General features: G+C 46.4%; 1 protein-coding gene and 1 long non-coding RNA gene across 3 annotated transcripts in view; one reads left to right on the top strand and one right to left on the bottom strand.

Annotated features, from left to right (window-relative positions):
• Positions 1–27,847, top strand: part of LOC139749023 (uncharacterized) — a 1,138,420-nt gene that overhangs the window by 202,340 nt on the left and 908,233 nt on the right. The window lies entirely within an intron of this gene.
• LOC139749009 (uncharacterized) overlaps positions 1–27,847 on the bottom strand; it is a 557,044-nt gene that overhangs the window by 29,779 nt on the left and 499,418 nt on the right. Inside the window, exons 9-11 of the mRNA XM_071662391.1 lie at positions 19,192–19,351; positions 18,337–18,630; positions 13,983–14,825 (exon numbers count right to left, since the gene is read on the bottom strand). Coding sequence (XP_071518492.1) covers positions 13,983–14,825; positions 18,337–18,630; positions 19,192–19,351 — 1,297 coding nt within the window. The remainder of the gene's footprint in view (positions 1–13,982; positions 14,826–18,336; positions 18,631–19,191; positions 19,352–27,847) is intronic.

Below are 27,847 nucleotides of genomic sequence, written 5' to 3'. Positions count from 1 at the left end.
TCTCTCTCTCTCTCTCTCTCTTTCTCTCTCTCTCTCTCTCTCTCTCTCTCTCTCTCTCTCTCTCTCTCTCTCTCTCTCTCTCTCTCTCTCTCTCTCTCCCTCCCTCTCTCTAGAAATTGTGTGCAAGAAATAGTGACACAGACGGGTTCGTATATGGCATTTAAGGATTTGGAGAAGGAGTTTTGAAGGGTTGCCAGAGGTGCTTCGTGGGAGGTGTTACGAATGTATCTTGTGGGATCAAAGTTGCTTTCATGCAGGGAGGAATTTTTTCTTTTTTGAAGAGAACAGAGCGTTTGTGGGAGTAGGAAGATACGAGGTTGAGTGGTTTGAGGTGAAGGTGGGTCTGTGGCAGCGGCGGGTGATGGGACCTTGGCTGCTTAGTTTGTTAGCGAGTTGAAAGAGAGGACTCTTAGTGGCTGATGTGAAGGAAGGAAACGAGATTTTTTTACTTGTCTAAAAATGAAAGTTATGGACACATTCAGATTCTTTGGAGAGAAAAGGAATGAGTGCAGTTAGCTAGAAGTTAGTTTGAGGGGCTACAACTGTTTCTTTCTAGGGAAGGGTCTGAAGCAAGGCGGGGTTTCAAGAAGGAAAAAGTTTGGGTTGCTAGACAAAGACGAAAAAGTTGGGCAGTTGCACTCATTGAGAACACGAAGAGGTATAACATCAACATCCAGTCTATACACTATATATATATATATATATATATATATATATATATATATATATATATATATATATATACATATATGATGTCTCCATGGTTGTTTGATTTGTTTATGGATGGGGTTGTTAGGGAGGTGAATGCATGGGTTTTGGAAACGGGCAAGTATGCAGTCTGTTGTGGATGAGAGAGCTTGGGATGTGAGTCAGTTGTTGTTCGCTGATGATACAGTGCTGATGGCTGATTCATGTGAGAAACTGCAGAAGCTGGTGACTGAGTTTGGTAAAGTGTGTGAAAGAAGAAAGTTAAGAGTAAATGTGAATAAGAGCCAAGTTATTAGATACAGTAGGGTTGAGGGTCAAGTCAATTGGGAGGTAAGTTTGAATGGAGAAAAACTGGAGGAAGTAAAGTGTTTTAGATATCTGGGAGTGGATCTGGCAGCGGATGGAACCATGGAAGCGGAAGTGAATCATAGGGTGGGGGAGGGGGCGAAAGTTCTGGGAGCCTTGAAGAATGTTTGGAAGTCGCAAACGTTATCTTGGAAAACAAAAATGGTTACGTTTGAAGTAATAGTGGTTCCAGCAGTGGTATATGGTTGCGAGGCGTGGGCTATAGATGGATTTGTGCGGAGGAGGGTGGATGTGCTGGAAATGAGATGTCTGAGGACAGTATGTGGTGTGAGGTGGTTTGATCGAGTAAGTAATGAAAGGGTAAGAGAGATGTGTGGTAATATAAAGAGTGTGGTTGAGAGAGCAGAAGAGGGTGTTTTGAAATGGTTTGGTCACATGGAGAGAATGAGTGAGGAAAAATCGACCAAGAGGATAGATGTGTCAGAGGTGGAGGGAACGAGGAGAAGTGGGAGACCAAATTGGAGGTGGAAAGATGGAGTGAAAAAGATTTTGAGTGATTGGGGCCTGAACATGCAGGAGGGTGAAAGGCGTGCAAGGAATAGTGTGAATTGTAACAATGTTGTATACCGGGGTCGACGTGTTGTCAGTGGATTGAATCAGGGCATGTGAAGCGTCTAGGGTAAACCATGGAAAGTTTTGTGGGGCCTGGATTTGGAAAGGGAGCTGTGGTTTCGGTGCATTGTACATGACAGCTAGAGTGTGAATGTGAACGAATGTGGCCTTTGTTGTCTTTTCCTAGAGCTACTTCGCGCACATGCGGGGGGAGGGGGTTTTCATTTTATGTGTGGCGGTATGGCGACGGGAATGAATGAGGGCAGACAGTATGAATTATGTACATGTGTATATATGTTTATGTCTGTGTGTGTATATATATGTATACGTTGAGATGTATAGATATGTATAGGTGCTGTGTGTGGACGTGTATGTATATACATGTGGATGTGGGTGGGTTAGGCCAATCTTTCGTCTGTTTCCTTGCGCTAACTTGCTAACGCGGGAGACAGCGACAAAGTATAATATATATATATATATATGTATATATATATATATATATATATATATATATATATATATATATATATATATATATAGTGGACGATATAACACAGGCAAAACATGGCCCTATCACATCACATTACATTGCCCATCTTGAGCAAAAGAAAACTAGGGTAAGAAATAGTGAAATTATAAAGAGCTCCTCATGTGTTTGCTGACCCGGCTCATGAATTTAGAAACATAATAGAGAGAAGGAAGAAGATTCCACACACTCCCTGAGGAGAAGGGTCGATCCCCGTGTGGTTCGCTCCCATGCACACACTGTGGGAAGCAGTAGCCAGGCGCTTACGACGGGCCTAAGTTTGCAGAGGCACACGCAAACCCCTCACGTGAGCAGTGTCGGTAATGATATAGAGCAAGGGAGAGGACAGCCACATCATGGTAGACTGAAAGGCGTGGTTGCAGACAAGTGATGCCTGGGAACCTAATGGGAAATAGAGATTTCGATTTCACTCTGGTTGATAGGGTGGGTCGAGGAAGAACGCTGCTGATATGTGAGAAATAATTTCTCTATATTAGGGGGAGTAAAACCCATGTACATATGAAATATTATCCTACACGTAAAGTGATAGTGGCTCCAATACCCTCAACTTTTATGAAGCAGGTTTTATAATACTGATTATATGGGGTTTCCTAGAATAGGGTGGTTGATATGGTTGTGCCCCAATATATTTGTTATTATATGGGTTCTTGTAGGGTTGAACTGTGTGGTGTTTTCATTTTCATATTGAACTAAGGTAAGCAAGTAACATTTATAAAGAGAAACACAGAAATTGAGTTCGGACATTGTTGGATCTAATTAGGTTACGGCCTCCCTGTTGAGTGAGGCTGTACAGGTCCGAATTAAGATAATAGATGTGTTCAGTGCAAGAAAGAGAATTATCACTAGAGTGAGGAAGGTTAAAAAAAGTTGAGTCATCAGGGTAGAAGTGAATAGGGGTTGACGCTGAAGAGAGATCATATGTGGAGACATGAGAGAGGGAAGGCGACAGGTCAGAACCCATAACTCACCATTGTTGATAGGATAAGAAGATAATATCGCTCTATCATCTACTGTTGCAATAGACCGACATAGGGGGAGAGAGAGAGAGAGAGAGAGAGAGAGAGAGAGAGAGAGAGAGAGAGAGAGAGAGAGAGAGAGAGAGAGAGATGTGCACTAGAGGGCAAAGAATGACACATAAGCCAAAGCAAGATATCGAGGGCCACGACGAAGGTCTCGCAACAATCCTTGAGAGAGGAAGACCAGAGGTGGGTCACACACGGGGGTAATCACCAACACACCTTGCACCGCCAAAGTCGTGTTAGTGATCGAAAAGGAAAGAATGGGATTAGAAGTGTTTGAGAAAGTAAGAGTTAAGATGAGTTTCAAAGACTTTGGCGATGGCTGGGATAGAGCTGGCAAGACCATGGCTGAGGATATTGTAGGAGAGGTCATAGGTTCAGCAGGAGGAGGTGGAAGGGAGAAGGGTTAGATGTGGAATCGTCCAAAACAAAGTCTGAGAAATACAATATGAGTAAAAGAGGGTTTTCATCAGCTGAAGGGTTAACTATAGACTGGTAAGGTCCGAAAAAGAGGAGAAAAGTCTGAATTATAGAAATTGTTGGCGATGCCTTCCGTTGACGACCAGGAAGATTAATCAGTAGAGTAAATCAAATCAGTACCTATCTTTTTTCTTTTCGAGAGTGCTTAACTCGACGAATAACGGCTCTGCAACGAATCCAAATTCATGAAGGCAGACTAAGGTTTAGGAGAAGGGAAGAGTTTTGTGGCCCAATGCTCTGTGTCTTAATACCATCAGCATCAGGGGCAGAGATCAAGTGATATAGGGAATAAAGTTTTGCTATAAAAAGGGTCTTATGACCCCCATCAGAGCCACGATAACTTTACTATACAGTCTACCAAAGTTTGAGGTATTCTCCCTAGATAACCAGTACTCGTCCGAAGGAAGGTTAGTATAAAAGTTGCTCAAGGAAGACCATTGAGCTCTTCCCACGTGCTACAGTTGGACACCTCGAGGGATAAACAACTAGTGGACGTGCCGAGTCGAAAATGATAAGAGGAAAGATTGTGATTGGAAGATCCTGAAATGGCAGAAACTGCGTCTGTAGGTGGAGGGTTCAGTGGTAAATAAGGGATCGGGTGTTATGGTAGAGTTCTCGAGGCGATAAGGAACTCGGGGTTGTGTTCAGCAACTTGTTGTAGATCATTAAGGAAGGGAAAAAAAGATGGGCCCTCGACTCCTCTGGGATCATCCTGTGTTAAGCCAAGCCAGTCTCTGCCACGTATATTGAATCCCCTGCCCAGAGGATTTCAGTGTGTGGGTATGCAGTTAGATCGTTATTAATAGCTGGAAAAATTGGAGGGGAGTTGGAGGATAAACGAATACACTAGAAAATTCTTAGAAGTTAAAGCTACTTGGGGCCAGATGGTACCAAAGTTGGGAGGCCTGAGATCCATAAGGCGAGCAGTCTGTGTTCCTATACAACAACGAGCACGTTGAGGTATAAACTTGATGTATTTTGATTCAGATCCACAGCTGGCATTAGCTACACGTCCTTAGTTGCCTTAATACGTTCACAAATCTTAATCTTTGAAAACGGGGTGTCTGTCTACTCCTGCCACATTAATCCATGAGCCTCTCTTTTCTTCTACTACCCCAAACATCCTTGTCAGAACGCAATGGTCTATTGTTGTGTGAAATCATTTGTGTTCGTTTATACTCATTTGTAAACACTGTCGTTGGAGTGGGAGCGAAGGTGGAGAGTATAGTTTAGCATCCCTCAACAGTTGGGTTTTGGGAGAGTAGAGGATCAGGTGAGGTGGTAAGGGTGATTCATAATGCACGGGAGGCTGGATCGAAGACCATCAATATTTCCGAAGTGGCCAGGGAAAGAGCCAAATGGAGGAGCAGTGGGTGGGTCCTGGTCACTTTATAACAGTCCGTGTGGCGACACAAACTGTATACAGTCCCCGACGAGTGAGAGGACTGGTCCGACTCGGTGTTGGAGGAACATTATCTTTGACGTCCTTTCATTTGTTGTGAATCAAGATTGGGAATATGGAATCGAGACCAAAGGATCACGCAACTTACGTGTTGCAAAGTGTTATGTGTGAGGTGGGAAGAGAGTTGTTGACTGTATACCAGCAACTCTCGTGTATTTGAGGTAGAAAGGAATGACATTAATCTGGGCTAGGGAGGAGAACGTGACAACCACTGCCGTGCTGGCATGATTCAGTGTGCCGCCGTCGCTAAACCTCCCGATACTCAGGCGTTAGTACCCCTCTGGTCAGTGGCTGCCTGCCATCTGTTATGTTTTTTTTTTTTTTTATACTTTGTCGCTGTCTCCCGCGTTTGCGAGGTAGCGCAAGGAAACAGACGAAAGAAATGGCCCAACCCCCCCCCATACACATGTACATACACACGTCCACACACGCAATATACATACCTACACAGCTTTCCATGGTTTACCCCAGACGCTTCACATGCCTTGATTCAATCCACTGACAGCACGTCAACCCCTGTATACCACATCGCTCCAATTCACTCTATTCCTTGCCCTCCTTTCACCCTCCTGCATGTTCAGGCCCCGATCACACAAAATCCTTTTCACTCCATCTTTCCACCTCCAATTTGGTCTCCCTCTTCTCCTCGTTCCCTCCACCTCCGACACATATATCCTCTTGGTCAATCTTTCCTCACTCATTCTCTCCATGTGCCCAAACCACTTCAAAACACCCTCTTCTGCTCTCTCAACCACGCTCTTTTTATTTCCACACATCCCTCTTACCCTTACGTTACTTACTCGATCAAACCACCTCACACCACACATTGTCCTCAAACATCTCATTTCCAGCACATCCATCCTCCTGCGCACAACTCTATCCATAGCCCACGCCTCGCAACCATACAACATTGTTGGAACCACTATTCCTTCAAACATACCCATTTTTGCTTTCCGGGATAATGTTCTCGACTTCCACACATTTTTCAAGGCTCCCAAAATTTTCGCCCCCTCCCCCACCCTATGATCCACTTCCGCTTCCATGGTTCCATCCGCTGACAGATCCACTCCCAGATATCTAAAACACTTCTCTTCCTCCAGCCTCTCACCATTCAAACTCACCTCCCAATTGACTTGACCCTCAACCCTACTGTACCTAATAACCTTGCTTTTATTGACATTTACTCTTAACTTTCTTCTTCCACACACTTTACCAGACTCCGTCACCAGCTTCTGCAGTTTCTCACATGAATCCGCCACCAGCGCTGTATCATCAGCGAACAACAACTGACTCACTTCCCAAGCTCTCTCATCCCCAACAGACTTCATACTTGCCCCTCTTTCCAAAACTCTTGCATTTACCTCCCTAACAACCCCATCCATAAACAAATTAAACAACCATGGAGACATCACACACCCCTGCCGCAAACCTACATTCACTGAGAACCAATCACTTTCCTCTCTTCCTACACGTACACATGCCTTACATCCTCGATAAAAACTTTTCACTGCTTCTAACAACTTGCCTCCCACACCATATATTCTTAATACCTTCCACAGAGCATCTCTGTCAACTCTATCATATGCCTTCTCCAGATCCATAAATGCTACATACAAATCCATTTGCTTTTCTAAGTATTTCTCACATACATTCTTCAAAGCAAACACCTGATCCACACATCCTCTACCACTTCTGAAACCACACTGCTCTTCCCCAATCTGATGCTCTGTACATGCCTTCACCCTCTCAATCAATACCCTCCCATATAATTTACCAGCAATACTCAACAAACTTATACCTCTGTAATTTGAGCACTCACTCTTATCCCCTTTGCCTTTGTACAATGGCACTATGCAAGCATTCCGCCAATCCTCAGGCACCTCACCATGAGTCATACATACATTAAATAACCTTACCAACCAGTCAACAATACAGTCACCCCCTTTTTTAATAAATTCCACTGCAATACCATCCAAACCTGCTGCCTTGCCGGCTTTCATCTTCCGCAAAGCTTTTACTACCTCTTCTCTGTTTACCAAATCATTTTCCCTAACCCTCTCACTTTGCACACCACCTCGACCCAAACACCCTATATCTGCCACTCTGTCATCAGACACATTCAACAAACCTTCAAAATACTCATTCCATCTCCTTCTTACATCACCACTACTTGTTATCACCTCCCCATTTACGCCCTTTACTGAAGTTCCCATTTGCTCCCTTGTCTTACGCACCCTATTTACCTCCTTCCAGAACATCTTTTTATTCTCCCTAAAATTTACTGATAGTCTCTCACCCCAACTCTCATTTGCCCTTTTTTTCACCTCTTGCACCTTTCTCTTGACCTCCTGTCTCTTTCTTTTATACTTCTCCCACTCAATTGCATTTTTTCCCTGCAAAAATCGTCCAAATGCCTCTCTCTTCTCTTTCACTAATACTCTTACTTCTTCATCCCACCACTCACTACCCTTTCTAAACAGCCCACCTCCCACTCTTCTCATGCCACAAGCATCTTTTGCGCAATCCATCACTGATTCCCTAAATACATCCCATTCCTCCCCCACTCCCCTTACTTCCATTGTTCTCACCTTTTTCCATTCTGTACACAGTCTCTCCTGATACTTCTTCACACAGGTCTCCTTCCCAAGCTCACTTACTCTCACCACCTTCTTCACCCCAACATTCACTCTTCTTTTCTGAAAACCCATACTAATCTTCACCTTAGCCTCCACAAGATAATGATCAGACATCCCTCCAGTTGCACCTCTCAGCACATTGACATCCAAAAGTCTCTCTTTCGCACGCCTGTCCATTAACACGTAATCCAATAACGCTCTCTGGCCATCTCTCCTACTTACATAAGTATACTTATGTATATCTCGCTTTTTAAACCAGGTATTCCCAATCATCAGTTCTTTTTCAGCACATAAATCTACAAGCTCTTCACCATTTCCATTTACAACACTGAACACCCCATGCATACCAATTATTCCCTCAACTGCCACATTACTCACCTTTGCATTCAAATCACCCATCACTATAACCCGGTCTCGTGCATCAAAACCGCTAACACACTCATTTAGCTGCTCCCAAAACACTTGCCTCTCATGATCTTTCTTCTCATGCCCAGGTGCATATGCACCAATAATCACCCACCTCTCTCCATCAACTTTCAATTTTACCCATATTAATCGAGAATTTACTTTCTTACATTCTATGACATACTCCCACAACTCCTGTTTCAGGAGTATTGCTACTCCTTCCCTTGCTCTTGTCCTCTCACTAACCCCTGACTTCACTCCCCAGACATTTCCAAACCACTCTTCCCCTTTACCCTTGAGCTTCGTTTCACTCAGAGCCAAAACATCCAGGTTCCTTTCCTCAAACATACTACCTATCTCTCCTTTTTTCACATCTTGGTTACATCCACACACATTTAGGCACCCCACTCTGAGCCTTCGAGGAGGATGAGCACTCCCCGCGTGACTCCTTCTTCTGTTTCCCATTTTAGAAAGTTAATACAAGGAGGGGAGGATTTCCGGCCCCCCGCTCCCGTCCCCTCTAGTCGCTTTCTACGACACGCGAGGAATACGTGGGAAGTATTTTTTCACCCCTATCCCCAGGGATAATATACATATATAAACACACACACACACACACACACACACACACACAAATTCTATATTCTGGCAAATACAACAAAGCAAATTTCTGAACAACATAAAGTTAAATGACACGGGTGAGAACTGTCTGAGTGCGCAGCTTTGCGTTTCTCATTATAGGCTTGTGGCTTCCATGTGCATTCAATGGATGGGTCAGCTGCCAGCACGAACGACAGAAGTATTTAAAGCAATTCTCATCACGGCAAAAATATGGCCCTTGTTGCATGCCACACAACTGTTATGTATATGTATATATTGTTTTTTTTATGCTAAATCGCCCATACACGCACATATACATACATATACATTTCAACGTATACATACATATACATACACAGACTTATACATATTTACACATGTACATATTTATACTTGCTTCCTTCATCCATTTCCGTCGCCACCCCGCCAAACATGAAATACCCCCTCCCCTTCCCGCCGCTACCATAGCTCCAGGAAAAGACAACAAAGGCCACAGTCGTACACACTGTCTCTAGCTGTCATGTATAATGAACCGAACCACAGCTACCCTTCCACATCCAGGTCCCACACAACTTTCCATGGTTTACCTCAGACTCTTCACATGCCCTGGTTCAATCCACTGACAGCACATCGACCCCGGTATAACACATCGTTCCAATTCACTATTCCTTGCATGCCATTCACCCTCCTGTATGTTCAGGCCCCGATTGCCCAGTATCTGTATCACTCCATCCTTCAACCTCCAATTTGGTCTCCCGCTTCTTGTTCCCTCCACCTCTGACACATATATCCTCTTTGTCAGTCTTTCCCAACTCATTCTCTCCATGTGTCCAAACCACACTCCTTTTATTACCACTCATCTCTCTTACCTTTTCATTACTTACTCAAACATTTCATTTCCAACATATCCACCCTCCTCCGCCTCGCAACCATATAACATTGTTTGAACCGCTATTCCTTCAGACATACTCATTTTTGCTCTCCGAAATAACGTTCTTGCCTTCCACTTATTTTTCAACGCCCCCAGAACCTTCGCTTCCTCTCCCACCCTGCGACTCACTTCCGCTTCCATGGTTCCATCCGCTGCCAAATCCACTCCCAGATATCTAAAACACTTCACTTCCTCCAGTTTTTCTCCATTCAAACTTACCTCCCAATTGACTTGTCCCTCAACCCTACTGTACCTAATAGTCTTGCTCTTATTCACATTTACTGTCAGCTTTCTTGTTTCACACACTTTACCAAACTTATTCACCAACTTCTGCAGTTTCGGTACATTACATATAGCTAGGTAATGGATGTGAGCGAAATGCGGCTTCTCTTCGTCTGTTCTTGGCGGGAAACGGCGGACAAGTATGGAAGAGAAGAGAGAGAGAGAGAGAGAGAGAGAGAGAGAGAGAGAGAGAGAGAGAGAGAGAGAGAATATACATCAGAAAATGAGTGCGTATTGCATTTCCGTCTAGTATACTTAAATATCTACTATTGAGCCTGGAACAGCTGCCAGGAGTGCTAGAAATAGGTTACCCAGGGTCACACAGACATGTGTTAGAAACATGTAGATTACCAGCCAGGATTCCAGTGACCTCACACCCAACAGAGACAGTGGGTTAGCGTTATATAGGGTCGCTCCAGCAGCTCTGAGAATAACAGAACGATGGTTCCCATCTTCTGTAGGTCATCTCATGCTGTTAGCATGCATGACCTTCTTGAAATATGTGTGTGTGTGTGTGTGTGTGTGTGTGTGTGTGTGTGTGTGTGTGTGTGCATGTGTGTGTGTGTGTGTGTGTGTGTGTGTTGAACTGTACAAAGATACGGTAGAGTTACGTGGGGGAGGTGATGGAAGCCAGAGGGTAGGTGAACCTGCCCTGCTCAGTTGGCTGGAAATGACCGTTCAGATGAAGGTAACATTTGTGTAACGTTTGTGGACTGAGTGTGGCTGCCGTACTAGTTGCCATCTCGACACGAAACGATGGAACTACCCATTACTGTCTTACTTCGAGGTAGTGGTTCAGTCTACATAGTGATCCCCGAAACAGGATTTTCTTTTGCGCCCTGGTGACCACATTAGACGTTGGACCAGCATGAAATGAGGGAGCTTGATAGAGACGCATCCGCTTATCTTTAAATGAACATCACATTAGCATACCAGGTGAGATGAGGACGTAGGAAACATCACACTAGCATACCCGGTCTGTTGATGACGTAGTAGCAGGGTGTGAAATACATAGAGAAATACAGTGAATGTTACATTGAGAAGATATGAAGACTTGATTTAGAAGAAAGATACGTTGCTGCAGTATGTTGCAAGGTGTCCAGGGGATGATTTATTGACAAAATAGATTCAGATTTTACGGGACAAGGAATATGTATGATCAAGATATGACGGATCGTGTTGCCACTTGGCCGTGACCTGGGTGGAGACTGGTTCTGTCCAAGGTCGTGACCTGGGTGGAGACTGGTTCTGTCCAAGGTCGTGACCTGGGTGGAGACTGGTTCTGTCCAAGGTCGTGACCTGGGTGGAGACGGGCTGTGTCCAAGGTCGTGACCTGGGTGGAGGCTGCTGCGTCTAGTGCCATGACCTGGTTGAAGGCTATGTCCAGGGTTGTGACCTGGGTGGAGGCTGACTGTGTCCAAGGCCATGACCTGGGTGGAGAGTCAGTGCGTCCAGGTCTTTTCAACAATGAGACCGTAATTTTCATATGACCGGTGGATCAGGTGGCTAGTAGACAGGACACCCAACACACGTGTGTCGGGCCACTGTTCGTGCTCCCCTCCGGAGATCGATGGTGACTTATTAAGACACAGATATTACAGCAAATATTCAAAATATTACGACAGATATTCATAATTAATCCTTGAATATATATATATATATATATATATATATATATATATATATATATATATATATATATATATATATATATATATATATATATATATGTTTATGGAGCAGATATGGTCCGTGATCTGTTCACTGTTGCATGTGCCAGTGAGAGTGGCACTCGACGCTGAGCGAGAGCGGTGGGTACGGCCTCCTGCAGGATGTAGCGGGATGTGCGTGTGTGTGTGAGGGGAAGCCGCCCCGGGTGATGGAAGGTCGGGTGTTGGCAATACTGAGATGAATGGATCCGTGAGAGCGAGAAATGTTCCTTCTGGCCTGAGATACCGCCCTCACGGGACACTAAACACACACGTTAGTAGCAGAAGTTTGCAGTAGCCTGGTGATATATAGATCTCCTGGAGGCGCGTAATGACCACCACCCACCACCCAAACAGCGCCCCCGGCGACCAGACCTTCCAACACCGACGCGGGAATGCAAACTTGGACCACCAAAGCGGCCGATAGATTTTCATTTCCTTTCTTTCTTAATTTCGAAAAGGAACCAGAGGAGGGAGCTACCGGGGTGTTGCGTCTCTGCACAACTCCCGTCGATAAGTTAAGCTCAGGACCTGAAGGAAAGTGGCGGGGGTTGGGTGAACGTAAGGAATGACTGCTCTGTTGTGTTATTAAGACCAGGATGAATAAGTCAGCGGAGCTCCGCGCTAACTTCCCCACGGTGAACTATGAAGAAGTAGGGCGCCGCCCGCCAGCGCACAACCCTGGACACAAAACTTAATACTTTTCAACTCTTTTTTTTTTTTTTTTCTTTCTTCCCCGCGGCTTTGCACCAACTTTCGTAACATGTTTGATTCATTTCCTTCTCTCTCTCTCTCTCTCTCTCTCTCTCTCTCTCTCTCTCTCTCTCTCTCTCTCTCTCTCTCTCTCTCTCTCTCTCTCTTTTAGTTGGTGGTAGGCAACCAGGGAGGTCCTCTCACCTACCTATCGTAAGGGTTAGTGACAGGCCTTTTCTGTCGCCGTCAAGTTCCCCTCCTTCGCCCAGGTTACCGCATTGTACACCTCATGAACACTCGAGTTCCCGGCATTCATCCTACAAACACAGACTTTCTCCATCTTGCACATAACAGCACTCGACTACACGTGTCAAAGATGGACTCTGTTCTTAACTAAATTTCCTACTGTACGTGTTAGCCCTTACTGATGACGAAGAACTCGTGGCAGGTGCTCGTGGGTAGGGAGGTCGGGAGGTAAGGAGACACATAGGCGGGTAGGTATGGAGGTAAGTAGACACATAGGCAAGTAGGTAGAGAGGTAAGTAGACACGTAGGTAAAGTGGTAAGCAGACATGTAGGTCGGGAGAGAAGTAGACAAGTAGGCAGGTAGGTAGAGAGGTAAGTAGACACATAGGCAGGTAGGTAGGGAGGTAAGTAGACACATAGGCAAGTGGGTAGGGAGGTAAGAAGATAGGCAGGGAGGTAAATAGACACGTAGGTAGGGAGGTAAGTAGACATGTAGGTAGGGAGGGAAGTAGACACATAGGCAGGTAGGTAGGGAGGTAAGTAGACACACAGGCAGGTTGGTAGGGAGGTAAATAGACATATAGGCGGGTGGGTAGGGAGGCAAGTAGACAGATAGGCAAGTGGGTAGGGAGGTAAGTAGACTCATAGGCAAGGAGGTAAGTAGAGACATAGGCAGGGAGGTAAGTTGACACGTAGGTAGGGAGGTAAGTAGACATGTAGGTAGGGAGGGAAGTAGACACATAGGCAGGTGTGTAGGGAGGGAAGTAGACACATAGGCAGGTAGGTAGGGAGGTAAGTAGACACATAGGCAGGTAGGTAGGGAGGTAAGTAGACACATAGGCAGGTAGGTAGGGAGGTAAGTAGACACGTAGGTAGAGAATTAAGTAAACACATAGGCAGGTAGGGAGGGAGGTAAGTAGACACATAGGCGGGTGGGTAGGGAAGTAAGTAGACACATGGGCAGGTGGGTCTGTGAAAGGAATTCAGAGAGCAACAGGCCAGTGGGTCCTCGCCAGGTTGTTCGTGACGTTAGAGGAAGAAGTTGTGAGGCTGGTGGTAGATCAGTGCGGGACGAGTGGCAAGACGTACATTTGTTCAGGGAAAATCAGTGTCAACTTTTCCTGTATCGTTGTAAAGAAGCGCAAGTGGCGTCAGTCTTGGTGGACCTGAGGCGATTAGGTTCGTCAAGTCTGTCCGTAAGTGGATCTGTGGTTGCTGCCTCCAACCAATGTAGGTGGGTAGGTTTGCGATTCTCTCTCTCTCTCTCTCTCTCTCTCTCTCTCTCTCTCTCTCTCTCTCTCTCTCTCTCTCTCTCTCTCTCTCTCTCTCTCTCTCTCTCAACTTACCGGTCTTGATAAGAATAACATCGGGCCCCTGCTGTGGCTGCTGCTGCTGCTGCTGCTGCAGGAAGCCTCCGTCGTCGCCTCCTTCAGTGATGGGCGCCGGGTGGTCGTAGATGATACTGGTGTGGGCGTGGGTGTGGGCGTGCGTGGTGCGGGCGCGGATGACCAGCACCAGCACTAGGGAACACACTGCCAGGGACGCCACCACGCCCGCCACGCCGCCCATGATGGGCACCAGGGCGCCCCGGGGGTCGGGCGGTGTGGCCTCGGCCACCACAGCGCTCGTCCGCTTCTCGGCCACGTCTATGGGCGTGAGGTGGACGAGGACGGCGGGCGGGGCGGAGCCGTGGGCGTTGGCGGCCACGATGGCCAGGTGGTACTCCCTGCCCGGCACCAGACCCGCCACCGTGAACTGGGGCTCAGGTCGGTCCCTCAGGGCTTTCACCAGCCTGGTCGGACCCGTGAAACCCTGAAGTACGGAGGACTCCTTAGGGCTTGTAGAGCTCTGGGGCGAGGCGGGGCCAGGGCCTGTGGAGCTGTGGGGCGAGGCGGGGTCTGTGGAGCTCTGGGGCGAGGCGGGGCCAGGGCCTGTCGAGCTCTGGGGCGAGGCGGGGACGGGGCCTGTGGAGCTGTGGGGTGCGACGGGGCCTGTGGAGCTGTGGGGTGAGGCAGGACCAGTGGAGTTGTGGGGTGTAGCGGGGCCGGGGCCGAGGCTCTGGCGCACCTCCAGGGTGAAGGTCTGGGGCAGGCCGCCGCCCCACCCGGCCTGGCAGGCCACAACCACCACCTGCCCCGCCCCGCTGCCCCGCTGCCATGCGCTGCAGTTGTTCACTGGTTCCGGCACACCTGTAGAATGATGAGGTGTATGACCACTGTAGGATGATGAGCTGTACGACTACTGTAGGATTATGAGCTGTACGACTATTGTAGGATGATAAGCTGTTCGAACAGTGTAGGATTATGAGCTGTAGGACCACTGTAGGATGATGAGCTGTACGACCACTGTAAGATGATGAGCTGTACGACCACTGTAGGATGATGAGCTCTACGACTATTGTAGGATGATGAGCTGTACGACCACTGTAGGATGATGAGCTCTACGACTATTGTAGGATGATGAGCTGTACGACCACTGTAGGATGATGAGCTGTACGACTATTGTAGGATGATGAGCTGTACGACTATTGTAGGATGATGAGCTGTACGACTAAAGTAGGATGATGAGCTGTGAGATTACTGTATGATGATGAGCTGTACGACTACTGTAGGATGATCAGTACGACTATTGTAGGATGATGAGCTGTACGACTACTGTAGAATGAGCTCTACGACTACTGTAGGATGATGAGCTGTGCGATTACTGTATGATGATGAACTGTACGACTACTGTAGGATGATGAGCTGTACGAGCACTGTAGGATGATGAACTGTACTACTATTGTAGGATGATGGGCTGTACTGCTACTGTAGGATGATGAGCTGTATGACTATTGTAGGATGATGAGCTGTACGACTACTGTAGGATGATGAGCTGTACGACTACTGTATGATGAGCTGTACGACTATTGTAGGATGTTACGTTGTACACATGTATCATGCTGTACTGTACACCTGTATCATGCTGCACTGTTCACCAGTATCATGCTGCACTATACACTTGTATCATGCTGCTCTGTACACCTGTATCATGCTGCACTGTACACTTGTATCATGCTGCACTCTACATCTGTATCTTGCTGCACTGTACACGTGAACCATATCGTATCAAACAGTTGTAAAATGCTGCAATACTCAACTGTATCATGCTGCACTCCTGTATCATCTTGCATTATAAACTTGTATCATGCTGCCCTACACACCTGCATCATGCTGTACTATACACCTGCATCATGTTGCTCCGTACACCAGCACATGCTGCACTATACACCTCCATCATGCTGTACTATACACCTGCATCATGTTGCTCCGTACACCAGCACATGCTGCACTATACACCTGCATCATGCTGCACTATACACCGGCATCATGCTGCACTATACACCTGCATCATGTTGCACTATACACCTGCATCATGTTGCACTATACACCTGCATCATGCTGCACTATACACCTGCATCATGCTGCGCTATACACCTGCATCATGTTGCACTATACACCTGCATCATGCTGCACTATACACCTGCATCATGCTGCACTATACACCTGCATCATGCTGCACTATACACCTGCATCATGCTGCACTATACACCTGCATCATGTTGCACTATACACCTGCATCATGCTGCACTATACACCTGCATCATGCTGCACTATACACCTGCATCATGCTGCACTATACACCCACATTATGCTGCACTATACTCCTGCATCATGCTGCACTATACACCTGTATCAGGTTGCACTATACACCTGTATCATGTTGCACCATACACCTGCGTCATGCTGCACTATACACGTGCATCATGCTGCACTATACACCCGCATTATGCTGCACTATACACCTGCATCATGCTGCACTATACACCTGCATTATGCTGCATTATACTCCTGCATCATGCTGCACTATACACCTGTATCATGCTGCACTATACACCCACATTATGCTGCACTATACACCTGCATCATGCTGCACTATACACCTGCATCATGCTGCACTATACACCCGCTTTATGCTGCACTATACACCTGCATCATGCTGAACTATACACCTACATCATGCTGCACTATACACCTGCATCATGCTGCACTATACTCCTGCATCATGCTGCACTATACACCTGTATCATGTTGCACCATACACATGTATCATGCTGCAATATACACCTGCATCATGCTGCACTATACACCTGCATCATGTTGCACTATACACCTGCATCATGCTGCACTATACATCCGCATCATGCTGCACTATACACCTGCATCATGCTGCACTATAAACCTGCATCATGCTGCACTATACATCCGCATCATGGTGCACTTTACACCTGCATCATGTTGCACTATACACCTGCATCATGCTGCACTATACACCTGCATCATGCTGCACTTTATACCTGCATCATACTGCACTATACTCCTGCATCATGCTGCACTATACACCTGTATCATGTTGCACCATACACATGTAGCATGCTGCACTATACACCTGCATCATGCTGCACTATACACCTGCATCATGCTGCACTATATATCTGCATCATGCTGCACTATACACCTGCATCATGCTGCACTATACACCTGCATCATGCTGTACTATACATCCGCATCATGTTGCAACATACGCCTGCATCATGCTGCGTTATACACCTGCATCATGCTGCACTGTACACCTTTATCATGCTGCACTATACACGTACATCATGCTGCACTATACACCTGCATCATGTTGCACTATACACCTGCATCATGCTGCACTATACACCTGCATCATGTTGCACTATACACCTGCATCATGCTGCACTATACACCTACATCGTGCTGCACTATACACCTGCATCATGCTGCACTATACACCTGCATCATGCTGCACTATACACCTGCATCATGCTGCACTATATACCCGCATCATGTTGCACTATACACCTGCATCATGCTGCACTATACACCTACATCGTGCTGCACTATACACCTGCATCATGTTGCACTATACACCTGCATCATGCTGCACTATACACCTGCATCATGCTGCACTATACATCCGCATCATGCTGCACTATACACCTGTATCATGCTGCACTATACACCTGCATCATGCTGCACTATACATCTGCCTCATGCTGCACTATACACCTGCATCATGCTGCACTATACATCCGCATCATGTTGCACTATACACCTACATCATGTTGCACTATACACCTACATCATCGTGCAATCTACACCTGAATCATGTTGCACCATACGCCTACATCATGCTGCGTTATACACCTGCATCATGCTGCACTATACACCTACATCATGCTGCACTATACACCTGCATCATGCTCACTATACACCTACATCATGCTGCACTATACACCTACATCGTGCTGCACTATACACCTACATCATGCTGCACTATACACCTGCATCATGCTGCACTATATACCCGCATCATGGTGCACTGTATCATGCAGCACTGTACAGTTGTATCATGCACTCAGCTTCTCATCCTCACACACCTGCTGTTTTCTGCTCCTCGTCTCTTTTCCTTTTATAACCAATTATTGCCGAAGCGCTCAGTACCTCTCCTTTATAACGACCCCCAACCTCTCATCACTTAACACACACACACACACACACACACACACACACACACACACACAGCCTTGGACTGAGCTGCCAGGGACCACATAGCCATACAGAGCCTTGGACTGACCTGCGGGGACCACATGGAAGACGCAAGGCTCCCGCTGGAGGTCGACATCGTTAAGACCCCAGCAGAGCAAAGACCCAAAGTCGTGGTGGGTCTCCGGCGTGTACGTCAGGAGGCTGCGGCTGCGGCTGGAGTGGATGTGGTCCTGCGGGATCTCCATAAACTCGTTGGAGGTGTTGAAGGCCCAGCGGAACCGCACGGCCTCCGGGTAGGCCTCCACCCGACAGGTGACGTTCACAGGGTGAAGGCGGCTCCCACCGTAGACCCACTTCTGCCCGGCGGCGCACACAGGGGCATCTGTCAAGGGGGAGGATGTTTCATCACGTCAGTGTTTGTGTCCTGCAGACGTGATCAGCTGATTGCTCCTCCTCCTCCAGTGTGGATCAGTTGATGGAATAAAACAAGAAATTGATTCCCACACATCAGCCCAGTCCAGTAGATTCCTCCGTCTCTGGGAACCACCTAGCTGTGTCTCGCGCTTCGTCACGTAACACGAGAGAGAGAGAGAGAGAGAGAGAGAGAGAGAGAGAGAGAGAGAGAGAGAGAGAGAGAGAGAGAGAAGTAAATGAGATATTAGCGGACGTGTCTGATACAATTCGTCCTTTCCTGAGCATGACTTTAGCGTTCCTCGCTACAGTAAGCACCAGCACCAGCAGCAGCAGAAGCAGCGGTTGGTTGGTATCATATGTGACGGAAACAGTAAGTTGGAATATATTTTGCATTAGATTCCCCAACTGAATTAAAAGTTGGCAAGACTCTAGCCGGCCCCCGATGTATCTGGGGAACCGTCTAAAGTTCTCCAGAGGAAGTTTATGATATTCATTTCCACATCATTATAATCCCAGTGAGAGAACTCACACTTGACGCTCAGCTGGAGGGCGTTGGAGCTGGCAGAGCCATGCAGGTTGTTGGCTCTGCAGATGTAGAGGCCGGAGGACGTGCGTTGTACGCTCTGCAGCACCAGGCTCTGGTTACTCTGTATCACCCCTCCAGACACGTTCTGCCGCAGCTCCCTGCCCTGCGAGGGGAAGGTATATAAATCATCACTTTTACCTAGGGGAGAGAGAGAGAGAGAGAGAGAGAGAGAGAGAGAGAGAGAGAGAGAGAGAGAGAGAGAGAGAGAGAGGTTAAAGACAGAGTTAGATTTATCATGTAAAATGGAACATATACAGATGTCACCCTCAGCGTAAACACAACACTCGTGGACACCTGTCTTACACACCAGTTCTTCCTTCCTTTTTATTTTTTTCGTAAATTTGAGGGAAAAAATTTTTCATCCAGATTGTTCGGTGCGGCATTGGAAGGGCGCCAGTGGTCGCTGTGGGCTGGATGCTTCTCGCGGTTCCACCCGCCTGATCAACACCAAGCGACTCCACCCTTCGTTCGGATCAAGCTTGTAGACCGGGCTCTTTCCCTGTTCATCTCTGCAACATTCCCAGTTTCAGATCTCACCTTCCCCCTCTGTAGAACGTCATCTGTTCACTTCCTTCCTTAGTGGTCGTGCTTTCACGTGACACCCAGCAATGTAGTGCAGTACAAAGCTGCTGCCTCCCTACACTATCACATCTCTGACTTTATTCTGTACTGTCTCTCCCGCAGCCAGTGTGGTGTTTGCGTCCACTGTGGTATAAAACTCCATATTACTCACCGCCTCGTGGAGCTTGAGTCTCCTGACTCTCATGTTGTTCAGCTCAAAATTCCTCTACCCACTATAGGTTGGTTATGCTTTGTTATCCTTCCTCCCCCGCCCAAAATTCTCCGACGATATACGTCTCTTCGACCAATTCAATTCTTCCATGAAGCACTGGTCTCTGTGCCTAACCACCCACAGAAATCCGTAGGATAAGGGGTTTTAGGTTACACCACAGGAATAGCTGAGGCTCTGCCTGGGATGATCCATGTGGAGCCGAGGTCTTTTTCTTCTTCCTTAACGATTTGAAAACTCACGTTCCCAAGGCTGAGTTCCCAGGCGTCACGTCCAGTCTTTCAACACACTCGATCTCTTTCTTACGTAACCTTGACGTCTCCGACAAGAGATCTACTTGTTTCTCCCTGTTAAGATCCTCCCCATATAACCTTGTTTCTGTCACTTCATATTGGACCTTGCTAACCCTCTGTCTCTCTTTGGAAACACCAATTTTGGCATTTTGGGACGCCTCATCGGTCATCCGCGCATGGCTTTATGACCGACTATCCCTGGCGTGGTTAGTGCTTCGGAGGCTGGGCTGCCTCTTGCTGTGCTAACACATAGCAGAGATTATTTAGTCTTGGATGGAATCGTACATCCGATCTTTTCCCCTGTTTGATCGTTTCTGCTCTGATGTCTGTCCCACCATGGGACTCTTCCCTTCCCTGAATGCCACTCCGCTTCCATTTTCGCTCGGAATCAACTACATAGAAGTTCTTCGTAAAGTCAAGCAGACCCTCAGAACTAGAAATTGTGCAGAACTGACCTCTTCCAGAAATATATCTACTCGTAAACCAAAGTCATTTCCAATGACTTATATAATTTTACGTTCCTTCCTCTCTGTCTGTCGACCTGATCAGTTTGTAGAGCAAACCCTCCAACTGGTAAAGCCCTTCCTCACGGTACGTTATTTTACTCAGCTTCATTATTGGAAGATTCTGGTGCTAATCCTGTGATCCCATCTTGTCCTACTGAAGCTAGCCCATCCCCCCCACACACGGTCGTCCCAGTACTCCCCCGCTCGAGGTGGACGAGGCGTATACCCTAGATGGCATACCTCCTCAAATCCATAAGAAGTGAGCCTCTGAGCTTGCTCTAGTCTCCTCCTCCTCCTCCTCCTCCTCCTCCTCCTCCTCCTCCTCATGCTCATTCTTGTGTTAAGAATATTTCCTCTCTCAGTCCGGACCTTTGGAGAATCTCCTGATGTGGTATCAGTAACTTACTAAAATACAATAGTGCCAGAACGCGATTTCCACCCCCATACCTCATTCTAAGAGTCCACCGTTTCCCATTGTTCATAGGCATACTATCACAGTTCAGCCTTGCAATAACGTAGACTTATTTGTCTCAACCATATCCTCCATCCTGTTCTCGAGACCCTCTCATAATCAGCATCATAACGCCTGCTTCCCAGAAGCTGGGGCATTTGTGTTGCCGCTATTAGTATTTTTCTCATGAGGAACGGCATCATATCTACCTGGGGTGGGAGGGATGCGTCCTAATATGCGGTGTTGCTAACAAATCTTGGGCGGCTCTTCCTCCGTCTGGTAACGAGAATGGAATCGATTGTTTCTGGCATCATCACTCTCTCTCTCTCTCTCTCTCTCTCTCTCTCTCTCTCCAACCAACCCTTTCCAACCCTTTCTTTCCCGACGTGATGCTGCAGGCCTCTCTCTCTCTCTCTCTCTCTCTCTCTCTCTCTCTCTCTCTCTCTCTCTCTCTCTCTCTCTCTCTCTCTCTCTCTCTCTCTCTCCAACCAACCCTTTCCAACCCTTTCTTTCCCGACGTGATGCTGCAGGCCTCTCTCTCTCTCTCTCTCTCTCTCTCTCTCTCTCTCTCTCTCTCTCTCTCTCTCTCTCTCTCTCTCTCTCTCTCTCTCCTACAGGTATTGTATTAGCCTGTGTTCGCATCATATGTTGTTTGCATGTGTCCCAGACTTGAGACCCCAGGCTGTGTGTGGACCGCTGTTTGCCACAGTTTTTGTGTGGAGATTCACCACTCGAGGTCTGGCTGTTATGGTTCCTCCTCGTTCCCTCAGACAGGTAGACGTTGGCATGTCCCTTCCTCCTCATGTCTTCCCCAGTTCCTATTACTTTTCTGCCTTTTTACGAGTCAGGTTTACAGACACCTGCGGAGCCTTAATTAACTTCGATATTCATTTTCTCTTACGTTACTCCTTTCACTCGAGATGGCATTTCACTGAGGCGTGTTTGTGAATGAGAGGTAAAAGTGGCAAAGAAAAGAATAATGGAGAAATCAAGTGGAAAGTTAAAGGTGATTTATCTTCCTTTTTAAGGAGGAAATATCGGCCTCCTGTTTAAACATGGCAGGATGTATGCACTAGGAAAAGCATAGAGGGTAAAGAGTTCTAAAGCTGGGCGGTGTAGGGAAAAAAACAACACGTTATGACTGCCACATTGTAATCATGCGATGCAGTTGTTTGTCGAGTAACTGCGTGGTCTAATTAATGATTAATGGCGGGGACATACAAACAGCCAGTTCTCGGTAGCAGAAACTTAAAGTAATGTTTAGAGAAGAGTGAAAGACCTACAGTGTGGCAGTGAAAGACCTACAGTGTGGCAGTGAAAGACCTACAGTGTGGCAGTGAAAGACCTACAGTGTGGCAGTGAAAGGCCTACAGTGTGGCAGTGAAAGACCTACAGTGTGGCAGTGAAAGACCTACAGTGTGGCAGAGGAAGACCTACAGTGTGGCAGTGAAAGACCTACAGTTTGGCAGAGGAAAAGCGGGTAAAGTTTAGAAGTCAGATGAGTCTTGCTAAGTCGGGTTGCTTTAGGTTCGACTCTGCCAGGTAAGTATAGAGGTAGACCCTCTCCGGATATGAGAACACTCCTCTGTGGAAGGATGAATCAGTCCTTCAAATGATCGGGCCAACTGTTGTATGATGGAAGAACCTTTAAAGGTATTAGGTTGTTCGTTTGATTGAAAATCCTGGTGGCTGTATGTTTCCCATTTGATCTCTGCTTCTCAAATTAATATTTCAAAAAGGTCACAACCATTTGTTGATAAGGACGTATTGGAGTATTTCGGGAACCTAATTCCGTTTTCTGGCGAAGAGATGCCAGCTTCCGATCTTTTACGATGTCTATGCGTGTCCTCAGCATGGTGGTTGGATGATGAACGAAGCGAAGTGTGGGTCTTTATTTCGGTGGGGTGGACAGAGAAGTAGCAAACCTGGCAAGGGAATCTTCCAGTTGGCTTCAAGGTATGTTCCTCCCACTTTATTTAACTGTATCCATGATTGGCAGTTGCTGGCTGGTTATAAATGATGAGTGTAATGCATAAGTTCACAAGGCTATTCAAAACAGGTGAAAAGTCTCATATCGAGAAGGCTCTGGTGTTGTTTGGTAGTTCGTCTCTGGCTAGATTTCTTGAGTGTTGTGGTCGTATATGCTGCTTCGGTGCAGCCCTCTCCCAGGTGCGTTGTGATATCTCCCAGAGAGTCGGTGGTGTTGCCTCTGTAATCCACGTGGCGAAGCTCTGTAGTCCTCGTCAGGATGTGGATATACATAGATCACATTGGGTCTCTTAAGTGAGCTGGGACCTCGGATACTGTCCTCATGTAAAAGATATAACACTAACAGAGCTCCATGGAGACCTCAGTATTTAAGTTCGCTTATAAACTCCTTATTACGAACAGACTCCCCTTCCTTAATTGTACCATCAGTGTGAAGGCGGCACCTTCTTCCACTCGAGTTTATAGAAGGCCTACTGATGTTGGTCGGTGCCTGAGTTCAGCTACTACAAAGTGAATGAAGTGAGTGTTATAAGAGGCTTCAAGACCCTCTTCAAGCAGGGAAGGCCTCCGCCAGGTGCATCAGTGACTGCGATAGATAATGGTTAACGACAGATGCACCAGCAGCAGTGCAGAAGCTGAGATAGAGATAGACACAGCAACAGTGGCTTGAACACCCGTGATGGCGCTGCGTTCAAACTGTACGTCAACAACCAAATGGGTCCTGCCTTCAAAGCTGGCTAGCGGGTACATCCTCAGAACATCAGTGACGTCACATATAAGGATAGAATAAAGCAGATCACCAGAACGTAAAGATCAGCAATCCGATCATGAAATAGATGACCCAGGACTCCAGCTTACTCAAAAGAACCATTGTGACCCACAACTGTTCAAGCTTATGTGGAGATTACAGGTTGTACAGCTTGGATTAGATTGATGCCACCATCACCACCACCCTGACTATTTACGAGACTAAAGATCGTACGTGAGAGAGGGTGCTCCTACGCAGCATATATTTCGGTGGTAATCAAGGAATCTAACCCTACTTGACCTTGATATACAGTACCGAAATCGTAAAGTCTGATCTTATGAAAAAGAGAAGGGAGCTGATGAACGTAGAAGCCCTATTACTATGAAAAGTTTTACCTTTTCGTAATGGCAGTTGAATTCATGCATTGCTCTCAGCCTTTACAGCCGGTCAGCAGCTCCCGATCAAATACACACAGTGGGAAGAACATACTTTAGCAACCACCTGGAAGATTTCCTTGCCTGGCTCACTACTTTACCGTTCTCCCCACCTGAGAAAAGCCCGATCTTCACTTCATTCATCGTCCTCCCACTGTGATGAAGACATCTTTAAACAAGGTACAGGATCAGAAGCTGACATTTTTTCGCCTGAAAATTGGAAAAGAATCCTGAAATACTGGAATGTTTTTTTTCTGTTAGATGTGAACTTTTAATGTTAAATTAACTTATTCAGTTTCAGCTTTCTGAAGCCATAAGAACTAAGTAAGAAAAAAAAAATAGCTTATTAATACTAGATTTGCTGAGGTCATTAATGTAGCATGGAAAAGAACATATTGTCTGGACACACACACACACACACACACACCCACACACACACACACACACACACACACACACACACACACTGTGAGTGGACTGACTTCATCTATCAGGAGTGTTAGGAAGAGCATGCAGCCTCACAGGATATTCATACATGTCCTGCTGAAGTGAGGAAAGTTTTCTTAGTTGCTGGCGCGCATCTTAATTATTCACTTTCCACCCCAAGTTAGGTCGTTCGGGGAGAATAATGACTCCATTGCACTTCATCCTTGTTGGTTAAGCGTCTGAACGAGGCAAGAGCCTTCGGTCACTCGCTGCCTCATTATGATATAGTCCTCGTCTTTATAATCTTAACTCATGGCGCCTTCTCTCTCTCTCTCTCTCTCTCTCTCTCTCTCTCTCTCTCTCTCTCTCTCTCTCTCTCTCTCTCTCTCTCTCTCTCGTCTGATTCATAAGCAAGTGTGTCACGCGTGGTAGCTGCCATGTGATCCCCTCGTGTGCCTTGCACCGCCGCTTGGTCTGGACGTTGCCCTCCCACAGCTTCATCATTCATTCAGAACACTGGTGATGATTTCATCCACACACGCACACACACACACACACACACACACACACACACACACATTGCATCAGCCGGAAGTAAGCAGCTGGAATCTCTGTGGGAGAAATACTTGGAGAGTTGACATCGACCCATGTCTGTCCTTCCTTAGGAGAAGAGTGAAGAAGACCAACTTTCTGCAGGCAAGAACTAGACATACATTCAAGTTCATGGATGAGGAAATATTCAGCATGCTGTTGACAACATACTAAAGGCCAAAACTAGATTATGTTTCTCAAGTGATATTGTTTCCTATCTTGCTAATGTCTTGGTCATCATTCCTGAAAGATCTTGGGGAATCCTATGTAGTTGCCCTTGATATATATAAAGCTTTTGCCAGGGTGTGGCATCGGGGTCTCATCTCAAAGCTCCCCTATTGTAGCTTTCTCCCTCACTTTGCTCCTTCATATCTAGCTTCCTCTCTGGCCAGTGTATCTCTGTGGTTTTTGATGGATCAGCTTCCACCCTTTCTCCGTCAACAGCGGTGTCCCTCAAGGTTCTATTTTGTCCCCGACACTGTATCTCCGTTTTATCAACGATTTCCTTTCGTCCACAAGTAACCAGGTGCACTGATACGCTGACGACTCAACACTGCATCCCTACACATCCTTCAGTTCTGCTACCTCTCTCACTTGATCTGCATTTCGTCTCGACACAACTTCCTTAATAAACTCGGACTTTGACAAGATATCTCAATGGGGCAGACGAAATTTGGTAAAGTTTAAGGCCCCCAAGACCCAGTTTCTATACATCTCTCTATCGTAAATCTCACAACTTTCTTCTTTCCTTTCACGGTTCTGTAATTCCACCTCTTGACTTTGAACATTTTTGGTATTACCGTAACATCCACTCAGTCTTGGGAACCCCAAATTACGGGAATAGCTGAGTCTGCCTCTTAAGTAACTGGTTGTTCTGTCTAGATGTCGAAATTTCTTTTCATCCGAAGAGTTGCTCCGTTTAAACAAGGGATTGATGTGTCCTTGTAAGGAGTACTGCTCTCACATTTGGGGTGGTTCTAGCTCTACATCTTTACTTGACGAAGTTAACTCGAAAGTGATCCGACTTATACACTCTCCCAGGCTAACTTTAAAACTTGACCCCCTTGCCCTACGCCGCCATGTTGGTTCACTTTCCCTCTTCTGTAGGTATTATTTTGGTTTTTGCACACGAGAACTGGCTGCTTGTGTGTCCCCACCACTAGCTAGACCACACAACACTCAGCAAGCTGCAGCGCCACATGATTATTGTGTGACCATCGGCAACTCAAGGGTGGGCCGTTTTGATACCTCCTTCTTTCCCTACACGTCGAAGCTTTGGAACTTTCTACCTTCTCATGTCTTTCCCAATAACTATGAACTTGACAAGCTTTAAAAGGCGGATTTTTTTTAATCCTCCAAAATTCGTCAATAATTTCCCAAGTGTCCTGTTTCCCCCTTTCATTAACCTTTGTATATTTCAATAATGGCCCGGCCTTGATATGGACCTTTGTCCGTGACTGGAGCCTCCAACGTGAAAAAGTATAAGTTTGGTCACCAAATCTGGAGAAGTAAGGAAAGCTAATACAGGGGATGCAGAGGAGAGCAGCCGAGATGGTACTAGAATTAGGAGTGCGTCGTTATAGGGGAAGGCTAGAGGCCATGAATTTACACATCTTGGAAGAAGGAAAAGTTAGGGATGACCTGATCACAATCTTTAGATTTTATGACATTGATGACCTAGATAGTGAACAATAAAAGTGAATGCAAAGTATGAATGATATATTCTCTCTCTCTCTCTCTCTCTCTCTCTCTCTCTCTCTCTCTCTCTCTCTCTCTCTCTCTCTCTCCCACCATTCCCTTCCCCCTTTTTTTAAAATAATGTTAGAACAGAAGATACCGGTCACTGATGAATCTGAAAGTAATATAGATAACTCACAGGATACTATTCCTTTTAGTTCCATTAATATGAACTGATATTGCAGGCTGCATTTCCTTGCTGGGTAGCTATGATGAGGCACTGAAAGAGAAAGCTGATTGTCCTCTCGTTCTCTGGTGATTCTGTGATCCGTGAGACAAGGTCATTAGGGAGATGAAAAATTACTCCCTATTTAAGGTCCCAGTGTCTCGGAGCCAGTCTGAATGAAAACGTAATGCGGTCTTAAGAGGCCAATATTGTGGGTCAAGGGTCAAATGTTGAGGTTCCAGTATAGTTTTTGTCCTTATGCTGTTCCATGTACTCTACAGGACCTCCTTGATTTTCTGCAGTCAAATACAAATGTGTATTAGGCAAGCACATGCGTAGTCCCGTACCAGCTGCCTGCCCCTCTCCTTAGGGTATGTTATAGTCAGGCATGTTGCCTCTTCCATCAGGCCTGGGTAGCTGTGGTTCTCTTCCTGGCAGGCAATTAGGAGAAGTGAGACTTTTTGAAAC

The sequence above is a fragment of the Panulirus ornatus genome, chromosome 1, assembly GCF_036320965.1.
Source record: "Panulirus ornatus isolate Po-2019 chromosome 1, ASM3632096v1, whole genome shotgun sequence".
Lineage (NCBI taxonomy): Eukaryota > Metazoa > Arthropoda > Malacostraca > Decapoda > Palinuridae > Panulirus > Panulirus ornatus.
Note: the sequence above shows the minus strand (reverse complement) of the source record. Positions and strands in the feature narration are given on the sequence as shown.